This window comes from Trichechus manatus, unplaced genomic scaffold (assembly GCF_000243295.1).
Source record: "Trichechus manatus latirostris isolate Lorelei unplaced genomic scaffold, TriManLat1.0 scaffold00060, whole genome shotgun sequence".
Taxonomy (NCBI): domain Eukaryota; kingdom Metazoa; phylum Chordata; class Mammalia; order Sirenia; family Trichechidae; genus Trichechus; species Trichechus manatus.
The window spans coordinates 3,522,969-3,543,718 of NW_004443996.1; the positions used below are offsets into that span (position 1 = coordinate 3,522,969).

The window sequence follows — 20,750 nt, forward strand, 5'->3', positions numbered from 1 at the left end:
AATATTGTATGACATCACTTATATAAAAAGAAGAGGCAAATGTATCAAGACTGAAGTTTATTAGTGGTTCCCAGGGGTGGCAGGGAGGGCAAAACGGGGGGGGGGTATTGTTTATGGAGCACTGAGTACCAGTTTATAGTGATGGAAAAATTGTAGATTAAGGGTACGATTGCACAGCCAATTGTTGTAATTGATGTAAGCTGCACACCTATAAAAAGGTTGAATTGGCAAAAGTTGTGTGATAGATGCCGCTGCGGCTGCTTATGTACAACCAAACACCTTATGGGATCTGGTTCCTTGGTTTGGAGGTTTAGGATCATGGTTTCATGGGACATGCCAGTTACCTGGCCTAGTTACCATGTTTAGTACTTCCATCTCCTAGTTCACTGTGTAGTGCCTGGGGTCTTAAAAGCTTGCAAGCTGCCATCCAAGGCACAACAGAGTTGGTCTCTATTTGCCTGGAGCAACAGAGGAAGGAGCGTGAGGAATAGGAGGAAAATCGATGTGTGGGTAACTGCCTCCATGAACAACTGCCTCCTCTGCCCTGAGACCAGAACTCGATGAACCTGGGTACCATCACTGAACATTTTGATCAAAGAGTATATAAAAGAATCCTGATCAAAAGGGGAGAAATGCAGAACACAATTTCAAATTCTTATGGAATCCAGACTTTCTGGAGCCATGAAGGCTGGATGAACCCCTGAAACAAACAACTGCCCTGAGATAATCTTAAAACCTTAAACCAAAAATATCCCCTGAAGTCTCTTAAAAGCACACAAGTTTTCCTTTAGTAAAGAACGTTTTCCTTGAGCGTTACGCTCTTTTAAAACCTATCTATATGGGATCAAATTGACAACAGCAACTCAGAAGATTAGCTAAGAACCTTAGGAGGCAGTAGTTTGTCAATGGGGGAGCAACTCTGAAAAGGAGGGTGATATAAGGTGCACAACTTGAATAATGTAATCAGTGTCACCGATTTGTACATGCAGAATCTATTGAATTGGTGAACGTTTTGCTGTGTGTATTCTCAACAACAAATTAAGTTTTAAAAAAGGAAATTTATCTACTTTTCACTAGCTCCACTGCACTAGTGAACAACTGGAATAATCTCTCAACATACCTCCCTGTTTTCCTCTAGGATACATTCCTCAGTCTCCACATGATCTTAACGATGAAGATCAGATCATGTCACTCAGTTCCTTAAAACCCACCAATAGCTTCCCATTTCAAACTCTTCACAGGTCTTATCTCTTTAACAGTTCCCTTCACACACCCTGGTCCAGCCAAAGCTTATACCCACCTCAGTTTATTTGTGTTTGCAGATTTCTCTGCCTCGACTGCTCTTCCTCAAGATCTTCCTGACTGGTTCCTTCTTGCCATTCAGGTCTTTATTCAAATGCCTCGTCCTCAGTAAGAATTGTCTCCACTCCCTCACCCATAGCTATCTGTATAAGCAAAGTTGCTGAAGTGTACCAGAATTACACTGGGGGCTTTTGTCTAACACCTTACTACTATAGTGGCATTGCACGGGAACTCACTAAAAATGCTGAATCTTAAGCTCCACCCCGCCCCAAAAAACCAAACCCATTGCTGGTGAGTTGATTCCAACTCATAGTGACCCTACAGGACAGAGCAGAGCTGCCTCATGGGGTTTCCATGGAACAGCTCGTGGATTCGAACTGCTGACCTTTTGGTTACAGCTGAGCTCTTAACCACCGTGTCACTAGGGCTCCTAGGCTCCACCTCACACCTACTGAATCAGAATCTGCATTTAAAAAAAAAAAACAACTATATACACATTAAAGTTTGAAACTCATTGGTCTAACATGTAATGTTGTTGTTGGGTGCCACTGAGTAGATTCCAACCCACGGTGATCCCATGTGGCAGAGTAGACCTGCCCCATGGGGTTTTCTTGGTTGTAATCTTTATGGGAGCAGAATGCCAGATCTTTCTCCTGAGGAGCTGCTGGGTTCAAACCACCAATCGTTCGGTTAGCAGCCGAGCGCTTAACCATTGCACCACCAGGGCTCCTTAACATGTAACAGCTAATAGATTTCTCCTTTTTCTGTTATTGATTATTAAAGAATAATTAGTAACCCACTGACAGAGTTTTAAGTAATAATGCTATATACCTAGGTACATGAATTTATTGAATGCTGACTGGTTTGAATATTAACAGTGTGTTTTGTGTTAGTTTACAGAGATCTTTTATGTAGATTTTTATGTTAGTTTTCAGAAATCTTTCCCAAATACTTAGATTCAATATTTTTCCCTTTAAATACATATCAAGAATATCATCTGATGTATTCATTTCTGAGGATTGTGTTATTTAGGCAAGTTAAAAATTTTCAAAATTTCTCTTCAATACAAAATCCAAGGTTTTAAAGTGTGCACCTTAGGACATACATTCTTGAGAGATAATCATGCCATAGTCATCATAATTGTCTGAACTACTAGTTCATGTTGTTGTCAAAGCACAAAATTCAAGAACATGTTTAAAAAAAGGACCAATTACCTAAGAACAACTTTAAGTGAAAAGTATTTTAATAAAGAGTGAACAACATTACAACACAGCTTTAAATAAACTCATAAAACCTTGAAGTGCAATAAATGCATTTTATTGTATGCTCATTTCAATGAGTAACATTTAAAATAATAATCCCACATAACAGTGACAATCTTATTTTACAGCGTGTACATCATTTACAGCCACATAACACACAATTTTCATAGATTTCCCAAATTTAATATTCTGAAGTTAAGAAAGATAAAAAAATTTATTCTCAAGGAACTGATTCCTATCTGGTGCAACAGAAAGGTGAACATTATTTAAAACACAAAACCACAATATAGCATGAAGTAAAATTACATGTTAATTATGTTGAATAGCTGAGTGTAAACATGAAGCAACTAAAACTTTAAAAGTACACATCATATGCATTACATTTATGAACAGGATTTTCATTAAATTGCCCTAAACCAGCTTGTTATATTAAGCGCCATTTTGATTTGCAGCATGCTAACACAAAGTGTTGTTAAAGGGATGCATATTTTAAATTTATACACTGTAAACTGAATAATCACCTCCAAACTCTCTTGGCAGCATATTGTCTGATAAATACTGCCTTATATTGAAAACGCATGTTAATAATATGGTATATAGATTTTAAAAATCAAAATTTTCAATAATGGCATAAAATTGCACCTTTAAACATTAGAGTAAGACTAGAACAATCATACTTGCTAAGACTGTTCTAAAAAATCTTTAAACATTAGAATATTTAAGAAAACTGTGTTCTCTCAATTTATTCTTTATATCATTAGGAAATATAGTGCCGACCTTGCAACTCTACTGTTGCCTGTATTTTAGAAAGCCACATTTGACTCAAATATAGTCTTTGTCATATATGCCATACTGAACATCAACTTGGAACATCCGATAAAAGGGAAATATATATATATGTGAATATATATATATACACATAATCCTTAGACTTCATCACAGAATGCTGTATTTTAAACATCCTATCCTGCGATAAAATATTAGCAGCTCTGAAATTCTTTTTTAAACAGTAATGAATTAATCTAAACTTTTCCAGTGAAATTTTTAAAAATGAATACACAAAACTTTCGCCAGTTCTGAAATTCAACTTCCAGGTAAAAGATAAACGGCTCAATGACTAAGTGACTGATGGATGACCACATTTTATTTCCCTACACTATTTCTAAAATTGCATAAAATTGAGGCGTGCTTGCCACAGCAAAGCATTGTTAAACTCAATATGTATTTTCATTTCAGAAACATTTGTCTCTAGTATGATCAACCAAATAAAGTAGAGTCTTTGCTTTTCCCCTCTGTAGTTTAACTATGCATATAATACTGTTAAATAAACGCAAGTTTTCTGCAACCATTCTATGGTGCTTCTTAAATTCTTTAATTTTCAAAGGGCTGTGAGACCCCTGTCAATTCAAATATTTTAAGATCTTTAATACAAAGAATGTAAAGTTATGATTTAATATCAAGCTTTGAAACCAGATGAAACAGTTCGTGAGATTTTCCTCCCAATTAACGTATCGTCTAAATAGCTTTTTCTTCATATTGATCTTACTACATAAGAGCCTCCTTGTGGTGCCTCATAATATGTTGATTTTTTTCTGATGGTCTTCGGAATCCCTTCTTGCAGAATTCACACCTGTGTGGATAGTCTTTTGTATGTATTGAAATCACATGTCGTTTAAAGCCAGATGCATCTGTAGTACTATATTCACAATACTCACACTGGTAGATCTTCCTTCCAGTATGGGTCTTCATATGCTTCTTGAGCTCATTTTGTTGTCTGAACCCTCTCTTGCACCTTTTACACTTCAATGACTGATCCTTAGTATGAACTGAAAGGATATGCCCACTAAGAATAAATGGATCTGATGTTTTAAAGTCACAGTGCCTACACTGATGAATCTTCCTACCCTTATGGATATCACTATGCTTTTTGAGCTCAGAAGGACGATGGAAACCTTTCTCACACACCTCACATTTGTGAGGAAAATCCTTAGTATGGACAGATATGATGTGCCGCTTAAGGTCACTTGAGTTGGTGCTTTTATGGTCACAATGAGGACACTGGTGTGTCTTGTGTCCTTGAAACAAATCCAGATGTCGCTGAAGTTCCCTCTCATCACCAAATGCTTGGGGACAGTGCTCACATTTATACGGTAAATTGTTACCATGTTTAGACTTAATGTGAGTTTTCAGATTTGATTGATCTGCACACCTGAAGACACAGTACTGACACTGATATGGCTTCTCACCAGTATGGGTTCTCATATGCTTCTTTAGTTCAGAAGGATGTCGAAAGCCCTTCCCACACTCAACACAAACATGAGGAAAATTTTTGCTGTGAACAGCCAGCAAATGTCTGTTCAATAGACCTTGTTCTGCAGTTTCATAGTCACAATATTTGCACTTGTGCATCTTGGGCTCCTTGTCTCTTAATATAAGTTTATTTGAACTCAGTGGACTAGCCTCTCTGTATCTTCGCGTGTATTCTGTAAATTCATGGGTTTTGTCAACTTTGTTTATAAGCTTATGGCTTTCTAAGTGGTTGTGAAAACTCACTTTCTTGTTAGTTGTAAAGTCACAGTCTGTACACTGATATTTTTTTCTCATCAAATGATCAGGATGGTTTTTCATGTGTCTTTTCAAGAATCCCCTGGATTTAAACTTTTTTGTGCAAATGTGGCAAGGGTATACTGTCAAGGGCTGTCCATCAGGACCTATTATAACCGCTAGATAAAAAAAAGGAGGTTATAACATTTGGTCAAAGACTACTTTAAACGGTTTTATAACAAAGGTACTAAAATTAGCTGACACTTACTGTATGAGCACTATAAAATCCTGTAAGATAAAAATGTACTTTAAAAGCAATTTATAACAAACTAGCTCACTGAAAAGTAATGAGAAGCACTCTACTATAGGGCTCACCTGCCAAAATGTTGTATCACGAGCACTTTGAAAACCAGAAACAGGTGCCCTTTATTGTTGAACCAACCTGAAAATTCTCTTTAAAAACATCTTTTGAGTAAAAAGCAAAAAGTTTTACTACATACCAGTCACATACTTAAAAAAAAAATCACCTATACCATACACAGACAGAAACAATGGAGTAGGACTACACTGGAACTGATTTTTTCTTCAATTACCAAAAAATGCTTCCACATCTCAAATCATTACAATGTTCATAAAGCAAAGCATTTTACCTGTTTGCCACTGCCTTGTTTCTCCCCTTCTCCTCTTCTTGGCTTTCTGTTTAAGTACTTTATTCGTATTAATGCTATCACAAATTTGAAGGTACTGTGCTGCTGTGCTACTTCTGTTTTCTAGTGCTGAGTCCAAACTATTTCCTGAAAATTTGATACATCATTAAACTACACATATTTGTCCTTTTCTGGTTTTGGTTAGATGAATTACTGGAGATGACATAGCACCAAGTTGCCCTTGTGGCAATAAATTTCACAAAGTATACCCATATTCCTATTCATATTCTCTCTCACACACACACGTCCATGCATTTTAAAGAACAGACTACCTGAAATTAACTTTAAACTATCCCAGTTTATTCACCCTGATGGAATAAACTGATTAGGTAAATTAACATAAGATAAGCACAATCTTGGCAACAGACCAATTCTCACCAATGAAGGCTGATGAAATTAAAGAGATTTTAAAAAAATATACATACATCAGTGAACCAATATCATCATGGTGACTATGCGTAATGTATAACAAAACAGATCTCTTCTACATATGCTTTAGAATTATTTACTTAATGTGAAAAGTATCAAGTATTTAAAAAAAAAAACCAAACCCATTGCTACTGAGTTGATTCCGACTCACAGCGACGCTATAGGACAGGGTAGAACTGCCCCATAAGGTTTCTAAGGAATGGCTGGTGGATTCAAACTGCTGACTTTATGGTTAGCAGCAGTAGCTCTTAACCACTACACCACCAGGGCTCCATCAAGTATTAAAATTAATTTTGGGGGGTTAAAATAGATGTGGCACAGTAGTCAGGCATTCGGCTGCTAACCAAAAGGTCAGCAGTTCGAATCCACCAGCCAGCCATTCCTTGGAAACCCTATGGGGCAGTTCTACTCTGTCCTATAGGGTCGCTATGAGTTGGAACTGGCTCGACGGCCACGGGTTTTTAAAATAGATGTGGTACACAATTTACCACAATTTTAAAGGGGTCAATGAATGCAGAATAGTTATTAATAAAATTCTAGTTCTTAAAGATGTGTCTTAGTGTTATGCAATTTAGTTTTGAAATGTAAGACTACAAAAATGTCAGTTTAGCTTATATGGCTGTGATATGTATGATTCTCTAATTGATTCCTCTGAAATCTATTTAAATTTAAAGAATCAAATACTTTCCAAGGGTAGAAACAGAAAAATCAGAAACTTCAGTGATTAAAAAGTCTCTTCACTTACGGAATAAAAAAGAACTGTCAACAGACTAGTACTATAAGAAGTTTATTAAAACCCAGAGAAATTAAGCTGACACATGGGTTTTATATTAACAGTAATATAAATCTACAGTTTACCAGGAAAATTAAGAACCACAGTTCCACCCTTAGAAAGACTTTAAAAAGTGGTTAACATCTTCAACAATTTTTATTTTTCTGTGAAATAATTTCTATTTTATATTTGTTTTCATAAAAGCCTTTTATATATCCTGAGGTAAGTTTGCCTGATACTTGTATCTTGAGGTAAGTCTAAAATGAGCTGCATCCACAGATTAACACACTTTATGTCTGCATATAAATCAATCAATTCTCAAAAGAGGCAAACTACTATGTAACTAACTAGTTAGGTCTGACCAGGCAAGAGTCCAGTCAAAGTATCTCTATACACAAACTAATTACTCTTCATTTACCAAACAGTGTAAAACTAGATAGTTAACTTATATTTCATATATAATGCTCTCTCACCTGATGCTTGACAGTCTTCGTACCTTCGGGAAACTCTTCTTTCATCTCCTAAAAAAAAAAAAAGGCTAATTAAAAAACTGATATGCTGATTATGATGATTATTAGCGGATCACATCTTAATCTACAAAATCTTATTTTGACCACCATCCCTTCTATTAAAAATTTTTTGTTGAGTTCTTCCACTCTCATAGATTAGATAATTTCATACACTGAAAATAAGGGCTGCTGTCAGCATCCTTGGAAATGTTACCATCTAGAACAGTCTTACTTTAAATGAAAACTGGGTAGATATTTCTGCAGTGTATCCCCAACATTGAAGATGCTCAATAAATGGCTGGTGAATGAATGAAACTTTGAGAGAACCAAGTTAAGATAAATTAATGCATTTGAACACCAATTTTTTTCAAACTAAAGGGTAGACTACATAATCAATTAACTAGGAAGGAGATAAAATAAAGAGAAAGAAAAATATATAACTTGATAAATTTACCTTCCATTACATACTTTCTAAAAGGGCACATCTGGATTTCTGTTCCTTTTAAAAATCCCAAAATCTTATTATCTCTGTCTTTAATACATGAAATAAGTTTTTCCAAAGGGGGAAGGATCAATTTTCAAAGCATATTCCTATTTTAGGAAAATAAAATTTTTTATGGCACTCACTTATTAAGGTAGGATTTAAAATAGACCCTACTGAAAAACACAATGCATTAAGCAAGGTTCATTTTAAATAATACCAGCTATGTGGTAGGAAAATCACGTAAAGTAACTAGAGATGAATTAGTCCACAGTAAAACATTTTATTATATTAGCCAACTTATGGTGGCATTAGCCACCAATTGATAAAGGCTGATCAAATACATATATTATGTACTTATCGGGTGAAAAAATACCAGTGTCCTACCATATGCCGCAGCCCAGACAACAGGGACAACTGTTTTATTAACATCAGAGTCCTCAAGCTGTGTCTCAGAGAGAGAAGTTCCTTCCTCTTCCCCTACAATGACTTCCATGTAAACTTCATCTGCTATTTCAGCGCAACCTAAATTTTAGAAATAATTGTTTGTTTATAACCCCAAATATTTAATAAATGGGTAAAAATTCCAAACAATTTAAATCTTTCAACTGTCAAGATTTCAATTTCGTTAATTTAATATATATATATTGGGCACTTTCTGAGGCTACTGCCACTAGGAGATAATCACTTAAGACAGTACTTATTCTTCTCCTAGGCCTATGAAAGTGGCTTTTTGATTATACAAAACGTGTGCGCTTGAAATACACTGACTGATTTTACAGTCCATCAGGCATTACTAGTTTATAAAGCGTTGGTATTCCATAAATTCACCTGACAGCTCTTTGATACTCAGAAAGAATTTCCCATAGAAACAATACTAGAAAGTGGTCCATGCTATCCCACATTCTGTAACTGAAATGCAGTACTGTACATGTAATAAAAAAGTCAAATACTAGTAATTAAAGAAACTTTAAAAATTAGTGTCATATATACATATATATGTATAATAATCTTGAATGATGGTGCTCAAGAATATGTGGACACCCTTCCAAAGGCAGGATTTTACAAGAGTACCTACTGAGGGGAAAAAAAGGCATTAAGTGAGGTTCATTAAAAAAAAAAAAAACTTGTATTATGGTAGGGGAAAAATATTTAAACCTAGAGATCCACTTAATACATTTACCTTGAAATAATCTATCTAGATATAACCTATTAAATAAAAAATTTGCTTGAATGTATGCTTTTGGTTCATACACTGGGATCATCTATTCACTACAGAATAGAAATGTGGCGGAGGGTATCCTTCTCCTAAGCTTCCCTTCTTTCCATCAATCAGAAAGACACACTGGTCTAAATTTTCTACAGTCCCATGGAGTTCTGGTTTCAGTTAATCTAAGCTTCAGTCTCCCACTTCCTACTGCGCCCTTTTTCTGACCCATGAGTAAAAATTAAGAATTTAGAGACCAAATAGAAATCTTTTCCCTTCAACCCTTTTCCTAAATGGATTTGGAATTCACCTCCTCATAGCGTCTAGGGAAGGAAACTTGAGGAGTAGGGATCGGAGTGCAGAACAGGTAAAGCCCCACACTGGCAAGGTAATGTAGTGAAGCGGTGATGCTTGCCCTTCTAGGACCAAACCAAGTAGTGTTTGTCTCAGCGAGGCAAGATGACTAAAGAAGGCCTGTGTTCCTATACTGAGGTTGAAGACAAAGTAGGCAGAGAGGAAAGAAATGTCTTCATAAGGAACATGTAGCATGGCAGGAAAGGAAACCTGAGGAGCTTTATTCATCCTGTGGTACTCAGCCTCAAGAAAGCAACTACTTGGAGTCCACCAACAGCATAATAATTAAAGATCCTGGTAGCATGGCCTGGAAGAATACTTACTCAGCTAACCCCTCAGTGACAGGAGAACAACCAGTTAAACCTTCCACTGCTGAATCCAGAGACAGTGCTCACTGTCATGTAGAAAGAACACTGGCTGTGGAGTTAGACAGATACGAGTTCAAATCCTGTCTTCCCCACTTAATACAGGAATGATCTTGGGCAAATTACTTAACCTCCCTGAGCCTTTTCTCCTTCCATAAAACAGTGATAATACCATGAACTTTGGAGATGAGTTGTGAGAATTAAATAATATATATGCAACATATCCAATAATGCCTAGCACAAAGCAGGTACTCAATAATTATACACTTGTGAGCTCCTCTGAAGTCAGGAACTGTATGTTGCTCATCTGTGTTCTTAGTATAGTACCTGACAAATAATATTTCATGTTTGCTGATTTCAACAATACATGTATGCATAAATGGTCAACAGGACCCTTCCCCTTTAAATTATTTACAGCAAAGGGTCAGGTTTATTTTATTGAACTTTGTTCTTAAATAGTGCTTGAACCTCAGAGATTGCTACTTTTTTAAGAATGCACGATGGTTGCTAATAAGTCACTACAGTGCCTTTTAATGATCTTACTGATATCATCTTCCTCTTGAGAAGAATCTTTAACTGCCATGTAAACCATCTTCTCCCGCTGCATTCGGCTCTGGTCAAGCACTCCAGCTACAGAATGTCCACTGGTGTACTCACTCTCTGTGACAATCTCTGTTCCGCCTTAAAAATTAAAACACATATCAAAATAGAGAAGTATCATGGAATAACTCCCTAACATAATAAGGGAGTATATAAGAAATATTTTCGCTTAAGAAAATATTCCAATATAAATTTCAAAGTGTCAAGAAAATTGGCATATAAATCACACTTTAAATTTTCAGTCATCACTGAGAAATAGTAACAACTGCTAACACATATCACACTTATATGCCAAGCACCATATAAGTTTTAAAGGTCCCTGGGTGGTGCAAATGGTTTACACTTGACTACTAACTGAAATGTTGGTGGTTTAAATCCACCCAGCAGCATCACTGAAGAAAGGCCTGGCAATCTGCTTCTGTATGATTACAGCCATTGAAAACCCTACTGACATGGGTTGCCATGAGTTGAAATTGACTCAATGGCAATGAATTTGTTTGATTTTTGGTGTAAGTTTTTTACATATATTTACCAATTTAATCCTCACAACAGTCCTATGAAGTATCTATCATTATAGCTATTTTATGGATGAGGAAACTGAGGCACGGGGAAGTTGAGTAACTCACCAAAGGTCACTCAGCTAAATGGCAGAACCAGGATTAAAACCCAACCAATTTGCCTCTAGAATCCATGCTCTTAAACACTCACTATATTTCTCTACTCTAAACCAAACTCTCTCCACTCACTTGTTTTGCTATGTTTAGCTGCAATATACCACATATGTTTGAAACAATCCAAGAATGATACATTCTACATTCATTCCTCTTTTGTATTCAAATAAATTTTTATATACTACTCCCAAAGAAACCTATAAAAAGAAATCTGCACTTTGAGGACAACTTCAGAATACACCCTAGAAATGATAAGATAGGTTCTAATCCTTAACTGTTATAGAAACAAATTAGTCTTTGTACCTATTTCGACATCATCTTCAGCCTCGGCTTTAAATATATACACTTTTATTACTTCTGAACCAAACTCATCTTCTTTAACATCTTGTGAACCATCACCGCCAATTTTTAATGGTGTGTTTCCCATATGTTCTAATTTCTCCCCAACATCATCCACTGTAAAATATAAAGAGGAAATCTATGTCACTCAAAAATTACCACTGACGTTTAATGGGTGTTCGGGCATAAGTGCAAGGTGAAATGTCTCAATCACCTACCAACTATATTCAACTAATTATTATGTAGCCATTAGAGGTGTTATGTTTCATGAAGAAATAGTATACAAGATCAGATATACTTACATGATCACAATTATGTAAAACTTGACAGATGGAATTTATGTATATGAAATATTTGGTAACCACATAGCTTTAATTAAGCTGATCTGGGAAAAGATTAATATTCCATCACTTTCAACATTTTAAGTTAAACCCCAACAACAAAATTAAGAACAGAATAATTAGAACATAAAATACGTGCTACTCATAAAAGGAATCCACCAGCCACTCCTTGGAAACCCTATGGGGCTGCCCTACACTGTCCTACAGGGTCACTATGAGTCAGAATCGACTCGACGGCAATGGTTTTTTTTTTTTTCACTCATAAAATGTGCTCACATAAAATAGTTCCCAAATTAAACAGCAATTGTTTCTAAAATCAATTCACATATGAAAACTAGGATTTAAAAAAAAAGAGGAAATACAGATAATGTCTAAATGATTTTAAAGGCGTTTTTCAGAAATTATAAAAAATATTAATAAACATTCTAATTGCAGCTGAGTAAACAAAAGAAGACTTCCAACTTGAAATAGTGTATATTTATAGATTTAGCAATGCATGTTATATTTCAAAACCATATACAATACTGAAACAACAGTTAAGACTATTAAATTTTAAGTATACTTACAAAATTTGGCTCTCTGCTGTACAGACTTTAAGTATAACATTTAGTTTCACATGCATACTAAGCATGAACTATGCAATGAACATATTATATTAATCAACTGTCTTCTGACCATAAATAATAATCAAACAATATATTATCCCCAAATATTATATGTCTATCAATTTTTTTACTTCAGTGCTTGCCCCTATAAAAACTGAAATGTAGTCTAAATCAAAAATCTGCTCATTATATATCTCATTTGTTGTTGCTGTTGTTAGTTTCCTTCGAAGGGAGTACCATATATGAAATATAAAATCCTGAGACCTCTGACTACACCAAAACAATTCTAGAACTACTGAAAACAGAATAAAGTGATAAAAGTTTCATTAACTCGGTATTCTTTTTTAAAAAAATTCAGGAAGATCCAAATGAGTCAAAGTATAAATTTTTCCTACTTCAGTTGCAAATTTGACACAACTTCAAAAATGTTCTTTCGGCCTTTCAAAATGGTGAAAAACAACAAATATCAGAAATTCTTTTTATAACAAAGCTACTTTAAATTTGTGATTAAATTTAAATGATACCATACCATTTAAGAGTTCAAACAGTTACTGTCTATGAAAGAACACACCCAAATGATCAAAATAAATAGACTAAAATATTTTTATGTCATCACAGCCCTTAATTCTATTACTACATTTTCAGAAAATATTTTTATGTTATCACAGCCTTTAACTCTATTACTACATTTTTGGAAAATATTTTTTTTTTAACACTGGGATAGATTAAAATGAAATGAAAAAATGATGAAGTATCTGATACTACTGGTTTAATAGTTTCTCTTTCAAAATACGTTGAAAGTGTAAGATCATAAAAAAATCTGAATAACGTGAGATCATAAAAAAAGAGGAAACTTTTTATAAAAAGTACTTTCTCATTCTTAAAAATAAAGACATAGGATATACAAAAAACAAAGTGTGCAAAATATGTATCTCTTAAGTTGGAATAACATAGTAAATTAATAAAATAATAAAATATTTTCATTTCATACATACTGCTTTATAACACTTGAATGGTTTGAAGTGACCACAGTTCCCTCTGGGATAAGCTGAATTAAAACTGTAATTCACAAAATTAAAACTCCTGAAACAAAATACACATTTTTAAATCACTTCTCAATAGTTCTGCACTGTAATTTTAGCTTTAAGTACTGAAATTGCCATTGCTATTCTGATTCCATTTTCTGCTGCTATTCTCTACCTTTCCCTAAAGTCCATACTTAAAGTCTTAAACTATATCTATTATTTTCTCTTTAGATTAGATTCTTCTGAATGAACAATTCTGAAATGTATTGAGTAACTTAACTTGTTCCATATTTTAAGTTTATAGAACACAAGGCTATTAAAGGTGTTGGCGTGTAGGCAGTTTTAAGAGAAAAACCATCAACTTGACCACAATTTAGTCTATAACCCTTGTTATAGACAACACAAAGTTAACAAAGATTTAATATGCAATCAACTAAGTTTAGAAATAGACCCTCAAAAACTCTTCTTAATGCAGACAACACTAAAAACGCCTAAAATATAAGCTTGACATTTTTGCTTGTTGTAAAGCATGCAACAGCCACGCCCCACAATGTTTTTTTCTTGACGCACATGACATTTCAGTTAGCAATAAGCTGGTAATATAATATACACCATAGAATTCTACTGGACACTAAATATAGCATAAAGGAGTAAGGAGCATTATTTGCCAACACTGCAAAGTTTGCTAACGTTTAATATTCTTTTACATTTCATTGACACAATTTGAATTATTCAAATTTCATTTTAGCAAAATGTAAAATATTCTTTTTAGGAGTAAGTAGGCTTTTTACTTTACCCCTTTTATGTTACAGCTACCAAAATTATATGGTGGATATGACGTTATCAGTACAGGATATACTGATGTACAAAAGGGATGGAGGCAGGCAATGTGCAATGGATCTGTATTTCACCATGGTAAAAAAAACAAACAAACATTAGTAACATTTAAATTACAACGGTGTTCCACTCCTAGGTATATATCCAAGAGAAATGAAAACATAGCGCATGCAAAAACTTGTACATGAATGTTCATAACAGCAGTATACATAACAGTCAAAAAGTGGAAATAACCCAAATATCCATCAACTGATAGATGGATGAACAAATGTGGTATATTCATACAATGGAATATTATTCTGCAATAAAAATGAAGTACTGACGCATGCTACCACATGGATGAACCTTGAAAATATTATGCTAAGTGAAAGAAGCCAGACACAAAAGCCTACATATTGTATCGTTTCATGTATATGAAATGTCCAGAATAGACACATTTATAGAGCCAGAAATTAAATATTGCCTAGGGCTGGGAGGTAGAGGAAATGGGAGCTGACTGCTTAATGAGTATGAGGTTTTCTTTTAGGGGTGATGAAACATTCTAAAATTATGGTGAAGTATAGGAAGCACTGAGTATCTGTTAATGGAGATGGAAAATTTGGCAATGGCTACCAGTGATGGTTGCACAGCATGATTAATGTAACTGGTGTCACCAAATTGTACATGTGAAAAATGTTGAATTGGCCAATATTGCTATATATATTTTTACCACTATAAAAAATAATTAAAATATTAAATGGTGGTGATGGTTGCATTAACTCTGTGACCACACTAAAAACCAGTGAATTGCACACTTTAAATGGATGAATTGTGTGAATGTGAATTATATCTCAACAAAATTGTTACATTAAAAAAATTACAAAGGTGTTAGTCTTTTCTCCTTGACCCCTGAAATCCACGAGGTTTGAATGACATTCCTAAATTGACCCTACCAAGATATTTTGCTTTATACAAAACTACGTTCCTGAAAGAAATATAAACTAATTTTCATGAATAAGAAAAATAACATTTAAGTGCCATTACACTGATTCATTATTTACAGGAAACTTTTCACAAAGAAAACGTTGCTGTTGTTGTTAGGCGTCATCGAGTTGGTTCCAATTCATAGCAACCCTATGTACAACAGAACAAAATACTGCCTGGTCCTGCACCATCCTCATAATTGTTGCTACGCTTGAGCTCACTGTTGCAGCCACTGTGTCAATCCATCTCGTAGAGGGTCTTCCTCTTTTTCGCTGACCCTCAAATGTCTTACAGGTGTTGGTTATATTTAAAGAAGGATACATGTGAGACAACTTTAGACAGACAGTTACCATATATTAATTTACAAGTTACTTAGCACAAGTCGGAGAGCCTAACCATCTGCTAAGGTAAAGAATTTGTGAGGTGGTTTGGCCTAAACATAGAAAAAACTCAGATATATCTGAGATATTGAGAAATGACAAACCCCCTACCTCCAAAACGCAGCTGTTGAAGAGGTTTCTTTATAGGAATATTCAGGGATTCAAGAATAAGAGAAAGGTCTTCTGTTTTGAGTCCTCAAATTTATCTCTTGGATTTTGTGAAAATCTCTATTTTGAAAAAACTAGAAAAGAGGATCTCTTGAATTAACATTGAGGCTTTTCAAAGCAATTTGTTCTCTAACTCCTGAAGGATTCAACAGCCAATAAAAATAATCTAACCAAGAGGTGAAGTAAAGATTAAGGAAGAGATGGGAAAAATTAAATCAAAATAGAATGAAATAAATCAATGAAAGTGGCAAGAAAGAGTAACTGAGTCTTAATTGAATATTATATTATAAAAATTGCCAAGGATCTAGGTGGTGGTAGGATGAAAGATATAAAAAATACTTCATTTTTGTATATATGTATACTCTATTTTCCACAACAAAACCAATTACTTCAGTTTTAAAGGAATTTTTAAAAGTTGTTACTGTTTATTTATTAATGATTAAGGAGTTAATTAATCCCCACTAAAATGATGCCACAGTAATTCTAATATTATTATTAAATCTAAAACATTGTTCTTTTTAATTTTTATTCTAATTCTATTAGACTGAAATTAGATAGAAATCCTTTGCATTAGATATATACGGTAAGATCAAGATACATATCCTAACTAAAAATATTCTAGAATTTTTTTTTAAAAATCTTTTGCAAAATTAAATCACAGAAGATATCTCAAGATATGACTATTCACAATATACATGGACTTTTAAATTTTACACCACTTTAATAACAAACAGTTTAATTTGATGGATATTTTTTCTGAAGACACACTAAATTTATTTTAATACAGAGAAACTTCTGCCATGCCATTTTATATGATAACCATAATCATAATTTTTTTTATATATTTTTATGTCAGGTTAAGTTGGTGTTTTAGTTATCTAGTGCTGGTACACCCGAAATGCCACAAGTGGGTGGCTTTAACAAACAGAAACTTATTTTCTCACAGCTTAGGAGGCTAGAAGTCTGAATTCAGGGTGCCGGCTCTAGAGGAAGGCTCTCTCTCTCTGGTGGCTTGGAGGAAGGTCCTTGTCTCTTTGAGCTTCTGCTCCTGGGTGATCTTCATGTGGCTTGGCATCTTTCTTCCCCCCACCTTTGCTTCTTTCACTTGCTTGTTTAATCTCTTTTATATCTCAAAAGAAACTGACTTAAAACATACCCTACTAATCCTGTCTCATTAACATAACAAAGACAACCCATTCCCAAATGGTATTAGAACCACAGGCACAGAGGTTAGGATTTACAACACATATTTTTTGGGGACACAAATCAATCCATAACAGTTGGAAATATTGTACTGATTTAGTAATCTACATCTATTTAAAGACAAGCAATAATATTTGCAGACAGCCTTTTAGTGGCTTAAATCATTATTTTGAAAACACTGTAAATATTCTTTAAAAAAGGAAAAAAGTTAACATGCTAGACTTCAGAATTATTTTACAAAATAAATCTACTTTGTTTTTAGTTTTAAATTCACTGATACACACATATAACACACTATCACTTTACATACACACAGACACCCCACAGGGCAACGTACTTACTTCCCAATGAACAAATTTTCTATTTTAAAAAGAAAAGAACAAAAATCCTCCTTGGAAAAGTGAAATGTCTGCATCTAATCTTTACTATTTACAGCATGACTCTTTCAAATTTTATAGAGAATAGACCCACTTCTATCTCAAGCAACATTAAAATTTGTCATGAGATTTTATTATTGTTTTTGCTCAAGCAAACCTACCACTTAAAATGAGAACAAAATATTTCCTTCCTCCTCCTTCAGACAGAATGTTTTAAGGACCTTATAGAGCAGCCTGACATAAGCTCAAAGTATTTTTGCATAGAATATATATACACATATTTAGACAGAATATAAACACAGGAAGAACTGTAGAACATGATCTGAGTTTATGGCTTGATTACAAGTATTTACTAAAAAAAGCAATATATGCATTTCTTAACATATTATGCTTAATCCCTAAGACGAACTGAACAACTCCAGTGCCCACCATAGTAAAAAGAAAGTAGTGGCTATATAAAAGAAACTTTTCATTTTGAAATATGTATTTACTATTAAATTACTTTTATCATTTAATATTCTTGTCTGAACCTTCCAAATCTATATTTCTGTTTCTAAGATATTAGTAAATTGCAATTTTTACTTTATTTTAGGTATGGAATTTCATTGAGTAAATTAAAAAAAATGAGTAAGTTTTAAAAAGCAGCTCAACAACTTTGAAAAAACTGTTTTTCCAAGAAAAGGTTTACATACACACACAAACCTTCTTTCACAGTTACCAGGGATGGGCGGGAAGGGAGCGAAAATTACTAACTAGACAGAAAACATGTGTTAATATTGATGAATGGAAAAGCAATAAACAATATGGGAGAAGTCAGCACAACATGACCAAGGCAAAGGAAGACACTGAGAGGAATGCAAGAATAAAGGACAACTACCGTTAATTACTATAACACAGACAATCCTGCAACAATAGCATTAACAAAGAATGGTCTAAGAATGGATACAAAGGTAGATAAGTATGCTAAAGAGGTGTGGGAGGCTGTAAGGGAGCACACCCAACTCAGATATAGCTTTGGTTGTGGTTATTTCTACATACCTAATTGTAGATGCTGCATGTCTGTAGGAAATAGAGCACTCAAGGGGCAGTCATGGAAATTTCTTGGACGTAACCAAACACCTTGCAGGACGAAGTTCATAGGATTAAGGGTGAAGGACCATAGACTCAGGGGACATTTACATCAATTGGCATGACATAGTTCATAAAGACAATGTTCTGCATTCTACTTTGGTAAGTAGCGTCTGGGGTCTTAAAAACTTACAAGCGGCCATCTAACATACAACTACTGGTCCCACCTTGTCAGGAGCAAAAGAGAATGAAGAAAACCAAAGACTCAAAGAAAATATTAGTCCAAATGACTAATGGACCACATGAAATACAGCCTACATGACCCCATGACAAGAACTAGATGGTGCCTGGCTACCACTACTGACCACTCTGACTGGTATCACAACAGAGGGTCCCGGACAAAGTGGGCGAAAAACACAGAACAAAAAATCACATTCACAAAAAAGACCAGACTTACTGGCCTGATAAGAGACTGGAGGAACCCCTGAGACTATGGCTCTAACACACTCTTCTGACCTGGAAGAGAAGCCATTCCCAGAGACCACCTTTCAGCCAAACAGTAGACAGGCCCATAAAATAAACAAATGAAAACCTGAGAGGAATATGTTCCTTAGAACAATCAATTATACAAGATCAAAAGTACATTTGCCCAAAAGCAAAGATGAGAAGGCAGGAAGGGGTAGAAAATCCGAAGGAAAGGAAACGAGGAACTCAGAGTGGAAATGGGGAGCGTGCTGACACATTGTGGGGTATGCAACCAATGTCATGGAACACTTTATGTGCAAATTATCTAATGGGAAACTAATTTGCCCTGTAAATTTTCACCTAAAGCACAATAAAAAAATTAAAAATAAATAAATAAATGTAAGCCAAGTAGCAACTAAGGGGGAAAAGAAAGGTTTTTCAACACCTCCCCACCCCCATATGACTTTTACTGCATATATCCCTGATCTCATAAATCCTTTCTAGTTTATAATATCAATATCCCCAGTAATTACAAACTTTATGTTTCACTTACAAGATATCATTAAGTAGTCTTCAGAAGTGCTCTTGACATCATCATCATCATCGTCATCATCATCATCATCATCTTCGGTTTTTATAGTAACTGTAGAACCAGGAACACCACCAGCTGCTTGAATCACAGTTTCCGTATCCGAATTAGTTACAAGAACCTCCTCTGATACCATTGTGGGAGAGTCAACTCCTGAAATACAATCCTGGACCACATGTTCTAAGTGTCCATCAGGACCAGTAACAAGGTCAGCCACAAAAACCTGCTCAGGTACCCTAACAGTTTCTGTAATTAGCTCAGAAGTCAAGATGTGATCACCATCATCTTCCTCTAAATCTTCTTCAATGGCAACATCAGCTTCAAGTACAGCTTCAGGAACAATCACACCTTCTGTTACTACATCAGTCTCTGTGATGATATCAGGCCCATGGACAACTTCAGCTGCAAGGCCATGATCAAGAGTTATGCCATCATCTGTGACAACATCAGAAACTAACACAGCTTCAGGAACTGAGACAACGATATGGTCTCCATCAATATGTGCAGTACCAGCCATTCCAGCCACTATAATACAAACAATTATCCAAAAAGAAGTAAAGTTATTTTATTAATTCACAGTACTTTATTTAATCTAGCAGATGACAGAAGTTTTTAATATTAAAAACTCCTTGCCAAACATATCATTAATAAAAAATAATTGACAATTTAACTGCCATAAAACCCTCACTAACCAGAAATCGGGGTGGAGGTAGTTAAAATAGTGTTAGTAAAATCTAAATTAAGACCTTAGAAGAATGTAAAATAATGTACTTTGTTTTCAAATAAAAACATAAAAGCCACAATGAGACAAAATGACACACCAGTTAGAAGAGCAAAAATAAAAACCAATGACAACACCACAGGCTGGTGAGGCTGCAGAGAAAGTGGATCTCTCATACATTGCCATTGGGAATGTAAAATGGTAGCAGGCACTCTGCAGAATACTTTGGCAGTTTCTTACAAAACTAAACATGCACTTATCATACAACCTAACAATTACACTCTTGGGCATTTTTCCCAGAGAAATTAAAACATATGTTTGCACAAAAAACCGTACATGAATATTCATAGCAGCTTACACTAGAAATTACTTAAATAGTAGCAAAAAATTGGAAACCACCTAATGCCCTTCAACAGGTAAATGGCTAAACTCCAGTAGGTACTTACCATGGAATATTTACTATTCA

At 34.7% G+C, this 20,750-nt stretch overlaps 1 protein-coding gene across 1 annotated transcript in view; it reads right to left on the reverse strand.

Moving 5' to 3' along the window:
* Window positions 1-2,600: 2,600 nt before the first annotated feature.
* Window positions 2,601-20,750, reverse strand: part of ZNF711 (zinc finger protein 711) — a 30,173-nt gene continuing 12,023 nt past the window's right edge. Inside the window, exons 4-10 of the mRNA XM_004378874.1 lie at window positions 19,528-20,088; window positions 11,507-11,659; window positions 10,476-10,613; window positions 8,394-8,531; window positions 7,490-7,537; window positions 5,759-5,902; window positions 2,601-5,287 (exon numbers count right to left, since the gene is read on the reverse strand). Coding sequence (XP_004378931.1) covers window positions 4,110-5,287; window positions 5,759-5,902; window positions 7,490-7,537; window positions 8,394-8,531; window positions 10,476-10,613; window positions 11,507-11,659; window positions 19,528-20,088 — 2,360 coding nt within the window. The 3' untranslated portion in view covers window positions 2,601-4,109. The remainder of the gene's footprint in view (window positions 5,288-5,758; window positions 5,903-7,489; window positions 7,538-8,393; window positions 8,532-10,475; window positions 10,614-11,506; window positions 11,660-19,527; window positions 20,089-20,750) is intronic.